We start from the raw sequence: 20,534 nt of genomic DNA, 5'->3' as shown, positions 1-20,534 counted from the left end.
AAGCTACCTAATAACACATTTTCCACAAACTCTCTGTGTTCGACATCCACTTACTGCTATCTATTTAGTTGTATTTGGTTTATTTTTGAGTAAGTCTTCGACCTCATGTCATTAGTTAAGAAAAATAGATTAGGCGAGTTAAATACATGTTACATGTTTGTATCCATTTATATGTAATATTAATATCTTAAATAGTAATATACTAATATATAAAAGTAGAAGATAATAAAAGTTCAAGTTACATGTTTGTATCCATTTATATGTAAAAAATTCATATTTCACATGATTTTCGAGTTCATGTAAGATTTGATTAATATTAATTCATGTTATAATCCAGGTGTTTTCCTTCAAAAATCAAATGGTTACTGTTGTTTCAACATCGTCAAAATATTATCTTAAAAAATTAGGGTTTTCAATTTAAAACCTAATCCGCCATTACCAATGACAGATTAGGAAAAAATAATTTTTTTAAAAAAACCTAATCCGCTATTGACAATGTCGGATTCGGAAAATTTAATTTTTTTTTGGTCTTCGTCTTCTTCGTAAACAGTTTCATAGGGTTTCATAAATAGGAGCTCATGGCAGGTTATTTTGTTTCATAGGGTTTCATAGCTTTAATATTTTGTTTGTGTGGATATCATTGAAACCTTTGCATGGCAGCCTTTGAATGTTTGTGTGGACACCATTGAAACCCTTGCATGTGAAGGGGGCAGTTTGCATGGCAACCTTTGAATGTTTGTGTGGACACCATTGAAACCCTTGCATGTGAAGGGGGCAGTCTTTGAATGTGAAGAGGGCAGATTGCAGTACAATAATAATAAGGGGGTAGAATCCAAAGTTAGGTTAGTATCCAAAGTTAGGTTAGTTTGGTTAGTGGGGTTAGTTTGGTTGTTTGGTTTCTTAACTGGGTTATCTTGGTGCCTAACGGGGTATAACCTAATCCGCTATTCTCAATAGCTGATTATAGGTTGCAGGGTGATCCGTCATTGTCACTAGCGGATCCAAATTAATCTTCCTCCTAATCCGCTATTCTCAATAGCGGATACACCAAAACCCCTTTTTTTTTTTTTTTTTTAACTTACCCGTTAACCTAATTTTTTTTGGTAATACACACCATTTCAAAAAAAAATAAAAATTCAAGAGTATTGGGTACGCAACAGGGATAAAGTGTTGTAGTACAACGCAATCTGAGACAGGGCACACAATACTTGATTTGGAGAGGGTGAAATGAGAGTAACATGCTGGAAGGGGTGTGATTGGTCGGACAACAAATAAAAAGTCATTAGAGATTAATGGTTTCTGGATTTGCATAGTGTTGTTACATGAATCCTCACAGCTGTTCAAAGAGAAATTGATGGTTGATGGTAATTATAGAGCGATGAGGTAAAACAAAGAGAAAGTGGGGAGAAATTGATTTTGTTGATTCAACAAAATATACAACACGAAACACTAAGGTCCATAACAATCGGGTTCGGTCATAAAATTCATAACAATAATCAGTTTAAAACATAATAAAGACAGGATCATATCATAGACCACCACCACTCACTAGTCACTGACATCTCATTCTCACATTATGCTACAGCACGAGGTGTTTTCAACACTGAAACAGCGTATAAAGCTGTCACGCTGTGGTGGGTGTGGGTAGTGATGAAGTGGGTACTGCTGGTACTGTTGTGGTTGTGGCTGCATATAGTTGACTGCTGGTGGTGGCCAAGCATACATCTTTGGATGAAATCTTTCACCGCCATTCGCATGTTGCTGATTCATCATTGTTTCCATCATTAACTGCTGCGGGTAGTCCGCCATATATTCCCGCCCTCCACCTTGAAAATTTCCACCACTGCTGCCGCCATTCAATTTTGGCCCCGTCGGAAGTCCTTGAACCGCTCTCATGTTACCCACATGACCCATGGATCCATTCATTTGACCGCCCCAAGGACCCATCTGACGACTCCCCATAGGCATGCTACCGATATGACCCATGGAACCATTCATTTCACCCACTTGATCAACCCAAGGACCCTTTTGAGGCATGTTTCCTATGAGCCAAGGATTACCCGCGCCACCATTCATCCCACCTTTCCTACATTCATTTCCATTATTCATGTTCATGTTGCCACCACCTCCGCCCTCTTTCTTTCCACCATTCCCAATTCCGCCATTATTAACCATAGGAGGAACGCCATGCTTCATTTGCTGCAGCGGCATCTGCCCACCTTTCATGAACGGCGGTGCGCCTTTCATGAACTGCAACGGAATCTGGCCACTCTTCTTGAGCTGAGGCAACATATTAGCCTGATTACCCACCATCACCGGTTTCTTCACAGGGCTATCGTCTGTATCGGAAAACTCATCATCAGAATCGTCATCAAGATCATCGAAATCATCTTCACGTCCATCATATTTGAAAACCACTTTTACATCGTTCGGCACATTCTTCCTACCACCATCCCCGCTACTGCCACCTCCACGAAAAGAGGGCGTTTTGATATCCTTAAATTTGGGATGATTTTTCAGATCTTGAAATTGATGAAGTTTTGGCCGAATCGGATCCTGTTGATATCCTTAAATTTGGGATGATTATTACTGCTGCTGCCATTACTGTTACTGTTACCGTTACTATTTCCACCTTTCTGCCCATTTTTGTTATTCCCACCAGCAGCGTCAGTCTGCATCTTCAACGTCTCTTTCCAGTAGTTTTTATCCTTCCCGTATAATAGCTTACCATAAGAATTAAGAGCTGATGGAAGACCGCCAGCAAGCTTCACAAAATCATTAGACATGTTTTCATAGCCATGCATAGGATGACTCTGCTCGAACGCTGACCGACAAAATAGACTAAGAGCTTCATCACCTTCCATATCCTCACACCAATATATATCATTTACTTTATGTGCATTTAGCAACTCTACTTCCGTTGTGGCTATTATGATTCTGCTGCCAGGTCCAAACCATTCATGTCTCCCAGCTAAATAGGTCAACTGATCAACATTGTTTACGTCATCCAAAACAATTATAACCTTAAAACCACGTAGCCTTGTGCCTAGCAAGGTCTGTCCATTTTTCACTGTTTGAACACAAATGTTTTTTTCCTTCAAAATGTCATCAAGGATTGTCTGTTGGAACTTGCGTAAATCTGAACAATTATTTTGTTTGGAGATGTCCTTGATGCTTTCAATGAAACTGCTTTTTTCAAACTTATCTTTGATGTTTTCATAGACAACTTCAGCTAGAGTAGTTTTACCGATTCCACTCTTCCCACAAATCCCCATAAAAAGGACTTCATTAGAGTGCATTCTCAATTTTCTTTTCACTTCTTCCAGTCGTGAGTCGATTCCCACTGGACCATTGGGAAGATCTGTTGGCTTTGTATCACGCAAGCACCTTAAGACTTTTCTTACAATTTCTTTTATGACTTCCGCTTCAACGCTGCAATGACCAGACATGAGAGCATGCGAGTTCATTAATATCACTTTTTCGGTGATATATAATATGTAATGGTGGTTAAACATAAAATTCAAAGGTTTTGGCCATGTATTTATTGTTATCTTCTAATTTACATTGTATCTATGTTGTATTATTGTTAATGCAAAAGATGATCGATCTTTACCATTCTTTCAGTATGTACATTAAGCTAGTACCTGTGTCCTGTCACATGCAATCCCGAGATAAGCCCCACTTCTTCGAAAGCAGCTCTCCATGCTTCCACCTTCTCTTGTGTAATTTCAGTATCTAGTTTATGATTGGCAAATCCTTGTATAAAATTGTTGCTTTGACGTCGCACGTCAGATGGAGAAACATGGTAGAAAATAGGAATAACAGTCAGATTTTTTCGTTTCATGCAATCAGCAATCCTTGCAAGTTCCTTTAAACACCATTTTGATGTTGCAAAATTGGCAGATAACACCACAATTGCGATTCTTGATTTATCTATGGCCTCTAGGAGCTCGGAAGCAATGTGGTTCCCAATCTCAAGTGTCTTGTCATCTTTAAAGGTTGTAATGTCATTTCGAGTTAAGGCGTCATATAAATGGCCAATGAAATTGTTACGAGTGTCCTCCCCTCTGAAGCTCAAGAAAACATTATAGCCCGGTGATACGGTTGTTGAAGACGAAGATGCATGTGGTAGCATCTGCAGATCTCACCATAATTAGGTACTACAGATGAACTATATATCATATACCAAGTAACAGAAAATAGTAGATTTTCGACTATAAAGATCAACAAATTAAAACACAGGTTCATATATTGTCAACACATAAAGGTACGTGCTAAGTTGTTAACGACGAGGTAAGAAAAACGCCAAGGTTTTGCTGAAAAGTATAAACTAAATATGAAAGATGGGGGTCTGTGTGTCATATTAGAAAGTACATTTTATATTTCATTTGTATTTGTAAGGAATCTATGCGTTGGTATGTAATTGTGTCAAACTTAAGTCGTTTTCTAAACGATGCGCCATTTAAGTGGTGCTTGTTCTATGGTTATAGAAACCCCCCACCACATCAATTTGTATGTTAACATTTGCAAGATTATTGAAGAAAGTATTATTATCTATATCTATATTAATACTATATATAAACCATGAGTGAAGGACCTTTTAAATTTTAAGAGGTACCAAACTTATTGCTTAAAATACTAACCATAATGCATAAGATTAAGATATTTTAGGGGCAATATTGTCTTTTAACAATTGTGTTTTTTAGCAAAATCATGTACATTGATTTTAATTTATTAAAAAATATTTACAAGTTTAGTCCTTTAACTTTAATCATATTTTGTTAATTTATTGAATAGTTACATATATACCTCTTATTTTAAACCAACTACCTCCACGACGTTTAAACATTTATAACTTTTTCGCACGTTAATATTTTTTAAAAAAACATTATGTCATAAAAACGAGTATTTTTTTCTCTTTAATTTGAGCACTGTATTGCTATACTTTTCTCATTTTAGAAACTTAAGGTGTTACGTGATTACCATTAGGGACCGTCAAACAGGTTAGGCGTGTTCGTCTGTTTGGGTCATGGGTCGAAAAGGTTAAGGTTGGAATGGGTCGATACAAAAAAGGTTAATTTGTTTGGTTTGGGTCGGGTTGGGATGGGGTCGGGTCGAAAGAGGTCAAGTCAGAACAGATTTCGGGTTAAAACAGTGTCAGACGGAACGGGTTGCTAGTCAAGACGCGATCAATTTAGCTTTACGTGCACACTGACACCTGATTGGGCACCTACAGTCATTGTGTGACATGGTTACTAATATCAGTTAAGCTTCCAATGCCACATTATAAGCATATTCTTGGTCCCTTAAGCTAAACCAACTATCCCTCGTGATTTTTAAACGGCTATAACTATTTCATACGTCAATATTTTTTTGAAAAAACTACACCATAAAAACGAGAATTTTATTCTCTTTAATTTGAGTATAGTCTTACTACACTTTGTGACTTTAAAAAATTCACATGTTACACGAATATGAGTTAGGACTGGCAACCGAGTTTCCGGTCGAGCGCGTAAAGTCGTCAGGTTACAACGACACTGGTTAAGTGTTTGATGTCAGGTTGCATGCGTACCAACATCGGTTACGTGTCGGATTTCGCGTTACATGTGTGCCAAAGTTAAATTTTGCACATGCAAGTGCTGGAGACCTTCGTCCGACTTTGATTACGAGTCCAATGATGCGTTATGCATGTATAACTTCATCAAAGTACACTCGTATCGGTACCGGTTATGCGGCCGATGTCTCGTTACATTTGTAACAACATTGGTTACAAGTTGGATGCCGTTTTACGCAACCTATTTGGGTTTGTGTGGATTCAAATGTTGGCTTATGAACGTAGCAGGCCTATTGCGTGTTCTAATGTCGGGTTGCGTGCATAGCGGGCCAATTAAGCGTTCCATGTCGGGTTATGCGCATATAGACACCGGGTTGTGCGTGTCATATCAGCCTATTCTGACAAGTTTTGAAAATAACGCCACCTCATTCTAACCCATTTGAAAAAATAACACCATCCCGTTTTGAGACGAACATAATCATGCAATTTATATGATTACGCAATCTATATTTGTAATTATGCACATACATAATTACGCACATGCAAAAATAATTACACACCTTATATAATAATTACACAACATATCTTTTATCAGTTACTCATAACTATAATCATGCATATTATACGCTCAATGCACTGAGAAACAAAAAATCTGTTTTTTTTTTGGAAAAAAAGGTACAACAAAAAAATGTAGTTTGTTTTTCTAGAAAAAAAATTATATAGTTTTTAAACGCTTAATTTTATGGTTTATTTTTTATATATAATAATGTCATATAGAAAAGTTATCATTGTTTTAAAAGTGAAAGAATCATGCTTAATTTAGGTTCTCATATAAAGAGGACAAAAATATAAATGTACATAAAATTCAGTAGTTGAAGTAATTACGAGTGTTAAAACACATTAAGAATCTTATAAATAATTATCTTTTTGTTTAACTTTAAACATTAATTATTGCTTCCATATCCCACATGAATGGAGAACAACAAGGGAGAACCCATCTACTCTATAAATGCAAGTTAATACCATACACTGAGTGAAACAAATTACAACACTTGGGCATTATTGATGGAATCACGTTTAAAGGCTTATGGCCTTTAGAAAATAGTTGATGCAAAAAATGAAACTCAAATAGTGGATGAGAAGAAAATAAATATCACTAAGGCGATGATCTTCCAAACATTTTAGGAAGATGTCTTAATGCAAGTCGCGCAAGACTCGACTACAAAGGAAGTTTATGACTTGATCAAAGTCAAATATCTTGGAGTTGATCTAGTTCAGAAAGTACGTTTACAAACACTAAGAAGTGAACTAGAGGCTTTGAAGATGAAATCAAACGAAATTGTGACTGACTTTGCCGGAAAGTTAAGTAGTATACAAACCAAGTTTAAAACTTTTGGTAGTACTCTGAAAGATAAAGTGCTTGTGAGGAAATTACTTATATTGGTCCCAAATAAATTTCTATCGATCGTGGCATATATCAAGCAATATCAAGAAATTGATACCATGCTGTTTTTAGAAGCCGTTGGAAGAATAAAGGCATTTGAATAACGTCTCAAAAGCCAAGAAAACTAGAAGACAATGATAAGGGAAGACTTCTAATGGCAAGTTCAAGCAATCAAGGTCGTGGTAGAAATTCTAACAAAGGTGCAAGTGGATATGGAAGAGGTATGGGTCAAGGAAATAATGACAAGAACAAGTCCAAGTGTTATGAATGTTCGCAGAAGAATGCACAAAATGGAAGAACAAGGAGAAAGACAAGGAGAAAATATCCAATCTCATCTATGACGACGAACCGGTCGCGTTGCTATGAAAAAGCAAGAAAGTTGAAAACCTTCTTTAAACTATATTTAGTTTAAGGGACAGTGTTAAAAAGTATAAACTAATTATTAAGTATAGGGGTCTTTGAATCCTATTAGAAAGTGCATTTTATATTTTATTGGTATTTGTAAGAAGTCTATGGGTTAGTTTGTGATTGTGTCAAACTTGAATCGTTTTCTGAACGATGTGTCGTTTAAGTGGTGCTTGTTCTAGGGTTACATAACCCCCCCCCCCCCCCCCCCCCCCCCTAAATCGATTTGTATGTTAGCATTTCCAAGATTATTGAAGCAAGTATTATTATAACATTCAATCTATTGTTCATCGAATTGCGTTTGTTCTTCAACTAGAAAGATTCTCAGCGTGTTGCGCCAGTCTGGTGTTACCGAAAGTTGTACTTGTACAACTTATCAAATCGTGCAGTGCGTCTGCGAGTCGAGATAAATTCGATTGGTTCCGGCGGGGTTACGAAACCAACAATAAATCCCCCCCCCAAAAAAAAAGAACTTTGTTAACGCAAAAATACAACAAATAAACATAACAAAAAACACATTGCTTTAACAAACCGATGACACTTCGGTTGGTATCTGGTTATGGTGTCAAAAAGCAGACCATAAATTCGTCCACACCCAAATACAACAATTTAACAAATTTTAAAATATAATAAAAGTGGCGAACAAAAAAAACATGTGCGTTGTAGTTACGAACTAATACGAATTCGTTGATTCTAGAATCGAGAGACAAAAAATGATAAAAATTTTTTTTTGCAAACTAACGCGAATTCAGTCGGAATCAACGTTGTCGCTACTAAATCGTACACGTAAAACCATGTGTTGTGGTGGTGAACCGACACAAGTTCAGTTGGTATCAGATAATGACACCGAAATTAAAGCAATAATTTAATAATTAGTCCACACTCAAAATACAACAAATTAACATATTTACATGAAAAAGACCGTGGTGAAAAACAAAAAAATATACGCTCGTTGTGGCCGTGACCTGACACAAATTCTTCAAAATCGATGAACAAAAAAACTTGTGGGGAAGAAAACCTTAGGTTACGACCGCGAGCTATTGGAATCATTTGACGGTATCAACGGTAAAACAACTGTATTTTACGACGGCAAACCGACGCGAATTTAAAAACGAAAAACAAATCAAAAACCGACTAACCATGTGAGGCCACATGGGCCATTCATGTGGTTGCGTCGCTAAACTTCTTAATTATTATATATAACTAGTTTTTCTACCCGGCGCGTTACGTCGGGTAGTTGGTAAAACCCCATCGTTGAAACACGGACGTTGGTAAACCCAAGCGTTATGACGATGATTCGACACGAATTCGGTCAAAATCGACTGCGTTCATCACGATATAGACACCAACGGTACAATTTGAGCATTAATTAATTCATCAAATTAACTTATAAAAACATTAACATAAAAGAAAACAAAATATTAAAGACGATGTTTATTTGGTTGGCAAACCCGGACGGTGGTAAAATCCAAGCATCGTCGGTCCCGGGCATTGAGGCGGTAACTTGACACAAATTAAGTCGGTGTTGATTACTTACGTTACGATACTATAACTAAAAAACGAAAAAAATATAAAAATTGGGCTTTTAAATAAGGCCGCGAGTCTGCGCGAATTCGGTCATTTTCTTTCAGGTTTGTTATGATACAGGAACTAAAACAAAAAAAATTGACGTTTGACCGGTTTCTATGACGTTTATATGGTAACTTAAGTAAGAAAAAACAAAAACCAACCATTATGGTGCCGCCAAGTGACCCAATGAGTCACATACGGCACCAAAGTTGTTCTTTATATATATAGTAATAATTTCAATTGGGTTTCTGAATTTGCCAACAGGTTAATGACAATATTCGGAGCTTAACATATTACAGTTCATTTGTAAATTTCGTGAAGAATAAGCAACTACTAAAAACATAGATCCTAAGCCTGTAAGCCGTTAGATCTCCACAATTATCCAACAGCAAATTAGGTCAAATGATTCACGACCACTTTTACATAGAAGAACATATTAGCAAATTATAACAAAGCTATTAGTTTTATGAACACTTCCTAGGTTTAATGTTATTATTGCAATTGTAATTAGTTTGTACATTGTTATTTTTATTACGATTATATGTCAGGTAACATCATTAAAATGGCTGCACTTTCGATACAGCAATAAAAGGCTACTTGGGGCCATAACCGGTGTAACGGTTAGAAACCGTTACCTGTTATCTTGTAAGCGGTGCTTCAAATATCAATCTGTTTGGAGTATCATTTCCAGATAAGTTTTATATCAATCGACTTGTATCCTCCTATCGATCAAAATCACTAAAACATCAGTTTAAAATCCGGAAAAAACTTAACATACTTAAAACAAAAATTTAACGAGAGTCCAATGAGAAAAATATGTGGCAAAAGATGGGACTGGTGGCAAAAAATTTTAAGGTAAGATTATTATCAGCAAGCTGCAAAAAGATGGAACGATTAAAATAAATTTGCCTCTCTTATCTTATCTTGTCTTACTATAGTAATAAACAAAAATAATGAAGATGATGTGACCTAGCCACATTCAATCCTAGGTATAATATCCTCCTCTTTTTCTAATATCTATTATCCTTAATCCATGCTATCCATGAGTTTGAGTTTAATTGGTATTATCCATCAATTCTAACTGGTTTATAACTAATAATTTCTAGGGTTTTGATTTGTATCATAGTCTGTTAATTATATTTCAATTGTCAGCAGTTTCTCCTTTGATGTGGCGCCACATAACACAAAACACCCCTAATAGATAATTATTGGAAGGGACTCTATCTACTAGAAATGTTAACTGTCATGGAAACTTAAAAATCTTTTTGAAAATAAAAATTTGAAATAAGTTTAAGAGAATATAAGAGAGGAGATTTGAACTGGAATATTTTTGTTATAAATTAAACGTTTAACTATTAAAACACCTGTTCAAATTTTGTATAAGCGTTCACCTTATTTCTATTTAGAAATAGTATTTGATCCATGTGTCCCGGGGTGTGCAAAATTGTTTATGCACACATTTGCTTCACTCGAAAACATGAAGGAACCACCATCACCACCACCATCATCCTCGGTCACCATCCCTCTCGCACGACCAGTAACTTTCGTAAGCCATTAAGAAAACTGAATGAAAAATATATGCAAAATGTTTTACCATAAACAATGTGTCATACTCACAAAGAACATCCAATAAAAAAACAATAAGTACAACACTTGCAGCATTCTTTAAAGAAAACAAAGCAAAATAAAAAACAATCTGAAAAAACAATAAAAAAACTAAGTAAAAAAACTAAATTTATAGACTCGAGAATAACTCTTATAAAGTTAAGAGACAACAATGTGATTTTGATAAAAACAACGAGAGTTATCTGAATATTTGTATTAAAAAAAACCAAAAACAAAAAACAACCCATTAAAGAGTCAAACCTAAGACCTATAGCTTCACGCCCGAGCAACTTACCACCATTTTAATAGGTTACTTGTATATACGTGTATATTAAATTCGTTGGTGTTGAGAAAACAATAATAATTAAAGTTATTAGATGCACAACCCTCCCAAATTGTATATATATAAATTTTGAAACTTGGAGGTGGACCCATAATCAACTACATAAGTCTGCCCCTTGTCTACCACTATGGCCGTCTCTAAGAATTTATATGCCTTGTCTGTGTCAAAATAAAAAGGGCCCATAGGTAGGCCCTAGCGAGTAACAAACTATATAATCTATTTTTTAAACGACATTCACGTAATAACAAATAACATAACAAAAATATAGTAATAAAATTAAATGCCATAAGTTTATGCATACCACCTGCTTGAGACTTTTTTATTGCATCCTCTAGTTTTCATTTTTTACGTTTTTGAGCGCCAGATATTTGTTTATAAGACATATTCCTATTATTTAAAAACAAAATTAATAATTATACGCACTAATACCGTAATACATTATAAACATAGTACAAATCACAGATAATAAAATTTCAAATATCACAAATAATGAACTAAAGCCTTAAACCATTTGCACCTCACAATCTCACATGATATCAGGATGTAACTATTTAACTAAACCAATAAATGATAGTAAAAGATAACTAGATAAGTATCAGTATATCCAGATTTGACAATCATTCAATGATAAATGATTCAAATCATCAATCCATACAAGTAATAAAAATTTAGAAAACATACCTTATTGATTATTATGAATATCAGAATATGATTTGGTCTATACACAATACTTGATAGCTTCTGGTCTCAATGGAGGTCACAATTAGGATTTTGAAATAGACCTCTAGTCTCTCAATGTTTATGGAATTAAATCGGTCACGCTCGTGTATGTTTATCGATTATTATTATTATTATTATTTAATTTTTAATTTAGTTTGAGCTTAATAACTAAAATGGATTATGAGTAAAAAAATATTGGGCTCGAGATATAATGAGTTAAGATTTGCATCTATGTTATATATATATATTTTTTGAAGTATATATATAAAAAGTTTTGTGCGCCCAAAAATTAAGTGTCCCGGCTGGGTTGTACTATGCTCAAACCGGGCCTGTCTGCCACATTGATCAATTGAACGTTATTTATAAGCCGGTAGATATTCGCAATCATCCAACGAGGCAAATTAGTTAAAAATAATTCACGAAGACTCACAATCAAACATATATACATAAACAACTTAGAAAATTAACAAACAAAAAGTGTGAAACTGACCATGGAAGCTGTAGGCTGTAGCTTGTGTCGTGCCGGCTGGGCGGAATTCGGGCAAGATGTGAAGAAATAGCAAAGTTAGATGAACGAAGTGATCATTACTCTGCTTTATAAGTTTTTCTTTTCCTTTTTTTTCTTAATACCAACCTCCGCTATTCAAGTGAGTGGGGTTCATTTTGCTGGTTGATAACGTGGAAATTTCCTTTAGAAGACTTCGAGTGTTTCGAGGTCTTTGCAAAAAGAAATTAAAAAACAATTCGAGAAACAATTATTGATCACAGCTAATGTGGAAGGAATCAACTCTGGAGGAGCCAATGCGGAAGTATATGGGTTCATGTTTAAATAAAATAATCTATGTTAGGTTTTACATAATACTATTAGGTATCCGGCTATTACATAGGTTAAACAGTATAAATAATTCGGTAAGTCTAGTCTTAAACGCATAAATAAAATAACTATTAATAAAACTGCATAGATATTAAAAAACTGACATTCATAACTTGGTTTTGGCTTCTTACAGCACATTCTTGGCTCGCTCCCTGTAATTATGCAAGTGAGTTCAGTAACTATATGATACAGCTATGAGTTAATTGTAAATAGATGAGAAAGAAAATACTATGTGAGAAAGTTAAATTTGAGATAACAATATTCACACCTTTTAAAAGTGATTGTAAATGAAGGAGGAAGAAGAGAATTACGATACATGTATAAAAAAAGGATAGTATGATCACATTGTGCTTCCTTTTTTTAATATATATTTTTTTAGTTTATTAATTGTTTATAAATTATTTAGAAAGTAGTTGTACATAAGTTTAGAAAGAATAAAATGCCCTTCAAGCTAATAAAATATTTAACAGAGTCAGTAATATGGATGGTAATGATAAGAAAATAAAACCAGAAGGACGAAAATAATAAAAAAAAAAATTTCTTCTGGACAAAAATGGCGAAAGCGACCAAACCAAAGAGAAGAAAATGATAGTTCACTCTAAAACGATTAAACTTATATGCAGGCCCAACTCTTTGGGTACTGTGCTAAGTGGGCGACCTGTCGGGGCATATTTTTCGGGGGCACAATTTAAAAAAAAAATTCTGATATTATATATAGAATACTCGAACGTTTATAATCTTACTATTTTTATAATACTCAAACACCTTTTAGCCCTATTTGTAAGGGACATTTACATATTTCCCATTGTTAAGTGTCTTAATTAAATATTTTCCCAACTTAAAAAGGAACATTACATATTCCCCTTACTTAAACATATATATTACGTATTTCCCCAATTCACTAAAATTAATTTATTACTTAACTATCATACCCTTAGTTAAAAAAAAAAAGGAAAAATTCCTAAAATAGCCCCTTTTAAAGAGAGAAGTCCCAAAATAGCCATTTTTTCCTCAAAATCTTTTATAATTTGGACTATCAGACGCATCTGGAAAAGATAAAAATAAAGACGAGATTTCGAAAGAAAGTCAGGTAAAAGACGAGATTTGGGGAAATAATGTCGGTAAAGTCCAAATTATTTGTAATCTTGAAGCAAAAGTTCAAATTTTTCAAAAACTTTTTTTACTAAAAAAAACCGTTTTGAGAGACTGTATTATTATGTTTTCTATCTTTCTCGTCCATATTTTTAAATTATAGAAAAAAATATATTTTTTACAATTATACCCCTAAACCACCATCACCCACTTGAACCACCACCACCACCACCACCTTGAACCACAACCACTACCACTACCACCACCATCCACCACCACCACCACCTTGAACCACCACCACTACCGCCACCATCCACCACCACCACCCACCCACCCACCATCCGTCACCACCCACCACTCACCGGAAAACAATGATGTCACCACACCTCCTCTCTTTCTCCGTCTTCATCCTCCTCACCTCCGTCGTAAGCTCACAACCGTTATCAACTTCCGTCTTCATCCTTCTATTTAAGATTAATTTTTTATGCAATTGTATTGTATTACCACCCACTGATTTGCAAGTTAACTAAACTATATTATTCTTCTTCCTCCTCCCCTGCATATATAGCCGCCACATCTCCCACCTCTTTCTTCATCTTCACTCGCATTCTTCCACCTTCAACCTATGCAAAAGGGTAATCCTTTTCTTCTTTCTCATTCATCCCATGTCTCTGTTTCATGTAATGGCCATCTGTTAAACAGGGGTGGGCTGTTATTATTATTTTCTTTGTAGAATAGTTTGGTAGTAAAAACATGGGATTATTATTTGATTAATCAATCACTTATTATTTTGATGCAAAAATGTTGTAAATCAGCAGGTATAAAACAAGAGATGAAGTATGTTCTTGTGACCGGAGGTGTTGTTAGTGGCCTTGGAAAAGGAGTAACTGCTAGCAGCATCGGTGTTCTTCTTCAAGCTTGCGGTCTTCGTGTCACCTCGATTAAAATCGGTTTGTGTTTTTTTATATTCATTCTATCATATATTAAAATCGGTTGTGAGCTTACGGCAGAGAGAGGAGGTGTGGTGACGTCAGGTGAGTGGTGGATGGTGACGGATGGTGGGTGGGTGGGTGGGTGGTGGTGGATGGTGGCGGTAGTGGTGGTGGTTCAAGGTGGTGGTGGTTCAAGTGGGTGATGGTGGTTTAGGGATATAATTGTAAAAAATATATTTTTTTCAATAATTTAAAAATATGGACGGGAAATGTAGGAAACATAATAATACAGTATCTCAAGACGGTTTTTTTTAGTAAAAAAGTTTTTGAAAAATTTGAACTTTTTCTCAAAGATTACAAATAATTTGGACTTTACCAACATTATTTCCCCAAATCTCGTCTTCTACCTGACTTTCTTTCGAAATCTCGTCTTTAGTTTTATTTTTTCCCAATACATATTGACAGTCCAAATTATAAAAGATGTTAAGAAAAAAAAGGCTATTTTGAGACTTCTCTCTCTAAAAGGGGTTATTTTAGGAATTTTCCCAAAAAAAAACCACCGACTCAAAAATTTTAAGATCCACAACCTCAAATCCAACTTTAATTTTCATGGCAATTCTTCCACATAAGCAGCATGCTCAAATTAGAACTCCCTTCGCTGCCAGCATCGGTATCGCCTTCATCGACCTCGACATGGATTTAATTGCAAAATTTGAAGCGCCACTCACCACCCACATTGTTCACCATCTTCATCATCTCCGTCATTCACCAACTCTACGCTGGTTCCGACGCTGAAACCCACCAACCTCTACCGGCCACCACCACCATCGTCGAAACCCACCTCTACTGGCCACCCACTGCAAATCTCCTTTACCGACCACCACCACCCTCTCCTCCGATTCTCCCCGCTGCACAACCACCGCGGGCTGATTCCATCATTCTAATGTTAGTTTGTAGGTTGAATTAGCGTTGCTGGTAGATCTCGTCATCGAAGTCTTTGGGTTGCTCGCAAGTACTGTCGAAGAGGAAAAAAAGCAGGGTTGTTTGAATTAATTAAAATAAAAAAGGGTAATTGGGTAATTTTTTATGATAAGGGGAAATATATAATAAAATTTTAAGGGTTAGACAAATATATAATAAGGCCTCTTAGTAAGGGGATATATGTAAAAATCCCCTTTTTTTATATCACCCAAAGATTTATAAGCCCACTCAAATTTGAAAATGGCCAAGTACTTTTAATTAATCAATATAAGTTAAATAAATAAAAGAAACGTATCAGCGGGATAACAAAAAAGTCGACTTCGAACACTAGCGATGTAGCATCTATAGAAATGAGTTTTTCGAAGTTATAGTTATTGGAATCTTATTTACGATCCACAACGCCCCAACAAAGACTTAGCTGGTTAGTGATGATAGCTATCGAGAACGGAACATTAGAGAGTATAAACTGTGAAGAATTGATTCACCAATTTGTTATCAAGAATGTTACAAGAGCTTCACAAATCCTCAGTTAGCTATTAGCATATTCAGTATGTCATAAACTCATTTCTAATACCATGATATTGCTAATTGTTATGTTTATCACTATAACTTTAATTGGCATATAAAAATAGTGATTGCATTACTTAGTATGCTAAGGTTTATGGGCATATTTTTTTCAACTCGGTCGAGGCATGTGAATTCTCAAAGCCGGCCCCTCTTACATGTATCCCTGCTCCTTAAATTTATAGTAGCCGAGAATAATATAAAACTAAAAACAATTCCTTCTAACCACAGCTCTCGTTTATAGGTTTGTAGTTCACAGAACAATTCAATAACACTTAGAGCATGTTTGGTTAAGAACTTTTAGGAACTTCTAGCTTCAAGCTTTTAAGAGAAAATGTATACTCAATTAAAAGTCTTGTTTGGTTGAAGGAGCTTGAAGCTTTTAGGTCATGAGAAAAAGCTTAAAGCTTGAAGCTCATACTACTAACGTTTAGAAAAAGCTACAAGCTTTTAGTATTTTAAAGCACTTAAATAACCTTCTAAAATAGATACATTTACTATTACTTTTTTTAGTTATGCCCATTTAGTCATTTTACATTTTATTAAAAGCTCCAACTACTCTGTCAAAAATCTAAATATATCTAAAAAGCTACAGCTACCAGCTTCAAGCCACCAGCCACCAGCTTCTAGCTACAGCTACCGGCTAGTTTTTGCCAAACATACCCTTAATCGATAATATCTATATTTTCACATGTATAGTCTCTCATCTTATTTATTTGGTAATTAGGGTTTCATAATTTATAATCTCACATGCAGTTGCGAAGCTTGGGCTTCATCACGGGGGTGACCGAAGTCACGAACCCAAAAATTTTAAGGTCGACGATTCGATTCGTGTCGGTGATTCGATTCATGTCAAATCAAACAATATGACATATATATATATATATTCATTCAAACGATTGGTTCTTACAATAAAAAAAGAAAAAAAACTAGATGATTTTTTAACCAATAAAGGCTTAAAATATTCATAATAATTCGAGGGGAATGGTGAGTACCAAGAAGAAGAATTACAAAGCTGCTCGACGACCTTTAAAACCTTTGAATTACTCAATTATGGATTCTGAATCAAATGTTTCGGCAATTTCTTTTTCTATGTAAACCACCAAGCTATTCGCGAGAAAATCTTCTGACATCTTACCTAATTAAGAAGATTCAATAGAGTGAGTTAAACTAAAATTTCACCATACAATACCAATTACAAGCTTAGTTGATCAATTTGTCACACCCCAACTTAAGACGGAAATGCCGGGGCGTGATCCGATTGCTCACAACTCGAAGATACTATCATAATTATGAATGGCAATATCTAATTAATTATTTTAATTAAAGTATTCACACACGTTTACAAACATTACAAAACAATTCAAATAAATGATTATAAACATGATTTAACGATCGTCCTCATTATAACCTATGGTCTTGACTAAATATTCATACTTTAACCTAAGCAACCTGAATATGCGTAAAAATAGGAGTTTGTCAACAATACATGTTGATGAGATTATCACCAATTTTGACACAACAAATAATCATATATATAAATAATTGATAAATGATAAATGATAAATGATAAATGCGCAAACCAATCATGTGATAGTAATCAATCAAATCATAACAAAGCATGTGTATAACCAAATCGGGACCAAAGACAAAACCAAGACTTGCTAGTGTGCCAATGAATCGTTGCCAAGCTAATCGGACATTGATTACAATGACTAAAGTTGTCGTTTTATCTTCGCCAAGCGAATTGGGCTCCAGATACTAAGACGGTCATATGATCATACTAATGAGAATCTCCAAATGTTGTCAAGTAAACAATTAAGCATGTAGCAATTAACAAATAGCATTCAACTGATATTTACACAATGATTATGTTTGCGAGTTTCAGTGTGTGTGTGTATATATATAATAGAAAATATGAGTAAGTACGCATATGTCCCAAAAACATTTGAAAATAGTGTATAAAAAGGGGGAATTATCAAACTCACCTGATCGAATAAGCCAAACGGGAATGTTTATGAAAAGAAGGTGGAAATCACGCTCTTCGAGAATTATCGACAAGAATCCTAATTAAATAATATAATATTATGAACGAATTATAAATGATGAAATACGTATAATGGATTTAGGATTTCGATGTGGTTTGAGTTATATTTATGATTGATACGTTATGGATTGAACGGTTGATCTCTAAGGATTGTTGTTATCGTTTAATTATAAAATCATTTTTTAACATTTAATCGAACTTACAAATAATTAGTTTGAATAAATATAAGTCGAGATCCATTATAATAATAAACGTTTAAATATATATATATATATCATGAAATTTATATTCTTGTAATTTTAACGAAGATCAAATAATATAAATATAGGTAACATGTTTAATGCGTTTGTTATACTCACACACACACACACACACACACACACACACACATATATATAATAAATAAACAAATTTATGGAAACGTTCAACGACAAGAACATCAATATTGGCATTAGATTTTAATAAAATAATTGTTGGTTCATTAATATATATATATATATATATATATATATATATATATATATATATATATATATATATATATAGACACACACACATACGAAAACTTGTAACGAGATTATTTGACACGAAACGTTTAACTTTAGGATGTCGGTTTAAATAAAATATTGTTTATCTAATATTTAATATTAATTATAATATATTATATATCATTAAAATAAATTAAAACATTAAAGAACTAAAAATAACCAAAAATAATCGGGCTGGGTGGGGTTCGAACCCGCGACCACCGCCTGGAATTCTTACACGCACACCCCTAGCCAGGTTTCATTTGTTATTACATTGAAACGAGTTTATCATAAACAATAAGCATATTCTAACCAAGAACCCTACAATCATCAATCGATCAAACCGTTAGTCGTTTGATAAATTAACGTTACGGCTGTTGTAAACGCAACAGGACGAATTCAAACATGTAATTTATTACTTACTTCGATGATTAAATCCGAGGCTAATCGATCTAACAGCGCCGGCTCTAGATGACTACGAACGAGGTATAATGAACGATGATAATCCAATTAAATATGGGGCTTTAGTTGGCGCTGGTCTTAGAGTGGTGCAGATGCGATTAGTTTCATTATTGACAATCCGAAGTTATTTAATTGATTTTTGGTCAAGTCGATTCCTAGATATATAAATTACGAGTTTATTTTGATCTAGTTTCTTAATTAATTGGGTTAGTTAGTCCGATTATGGTAAGAAAAATCACAAACTTGATTCAATACCGAGTTTAGAACGAAGATTATAGCTCAAGTAAGATAAACGGGTCATGGATTTGGGTATACGGGTATGGATTTCGGATCTGGTAAATGGGTTATCAAGATATAATATGTAAGAATTGCATTTCAGTCCTTAAAGAATTGATATGGAAACAAGTAAGGTTTAAAGTTTGGTTTGGGTTAAAAATGTATATCTTTCAAAGTTAAATATCATTTTAAATAAATATAATATTCAAATACAAATCGTATAATATTTTCTCGATAAACGCAAAACTTTTTAGTGATAAATTTCCCGAACCTAAGACGGGTCGGGTTATGGATATAAGTTGTACGTGGAAAACCCGAGTTGTTACAGTCTCACCTACTTTAGGGAATTTCATCCCGAAATTAAAGAAAACCACAACATTATCTTTTGAAAACAATTTTACTTTTAACGAAAATATCAACGTAGAACTTATAATAACCGAAGCAACGCTTCAAATGATCATCCGAGAAGGGCACTTATATATAGGATGTACCAGCGGCGTATCCACCATGTTCTTATCATCTCATCATTCGTAATGTTACCCTAGCTACCTTAGGTTCTCGATCATGACACACATTTTTACGTATTATGATTTCCATGCGAGGACTTGAATAATTATGTTCCGGACCATAATTACTCTTATCGTTGATGGTCCGCATAACTCGTTTCATCATGTGGGTTATAAACATTTAAAATCCTCATTTTGAACGAAACAAACATTTTGATAAATATAAAATTTAAAAGGTGATAAAGGTTCAAATTTGATTAATAAAACCATGTGCTTCTTGTTATATCTTTTGATTAAGAGTAAGATTTGGATGATCGAAAGAAAATTGATTTCTTGAGACAGACGCTATAATGAGTTAAGATGGATATGAATAAAATAAGAAGATAAGAGTGCAAAACCTAACAAAGTATAAAGGAAACGTCATTCATAAGATGAAACATGCAACATAGTTCAACTTAAAATACTCAACGTCACATATAACCAAAGAGTCGATACGATGCGAAAACAGAAAAGATAGGATAGTCTTAAAATGAAAATAAATAAAGCAATAAAACTTCATGGTCTTCAAAGATCTTCAGTTACGGTTGACTTGTTTCCCTTGACTTGGAGCACTTGAGGTACTTGGATCCATGA

The 20,534-nt window shown here is 34.4% G+C and overlaps 1 protein-coding gene across 1 annotated transcript; it reads right to left on the bottom strand.

Annotated features, from left to right (window-relative positions):
• Positions 1 to 1,569: 1,569 nt before the first annotated feature.
• On the bottom strand, positions 1,570 to 4,135 carry LOC143542043 (disease resistance protein RPV1-like). The gene is given in 3 exon segments (XM_077034716.1): positions 1,570 to 2,585; positions 2,588 to 3,432; positions 3,645 to 4,135. Coding segments are annotated over 3 exon segments (2,352 nt in total).
• Positions 4,136 to 20,534: the final 16,399 nt, after the last annotated feature.

The sequence above is a fragment of the Bidens hawaiensis genome, unplaced genomic scaffold (assembly GCF_021521415.1).
Source record: "Bidens hawaiensis isolate Kalapana, Puna unplaced genomic scaffold, B.hawaiensis_p1.1 tig00012744_1, whole genome shotgun sequence".
In the NCBI taxonomy this organism is placed as follows: domain Eukaryota; kingdom Viridiplantae; phylum Streptophyta; class Magnoliopsida; order Asterales; family Asteraceae; genus Bidens; species Bidens hawaiensis.
This window is presented reverse-complemented; position numbering and strand designations above follow the sequence as displayed.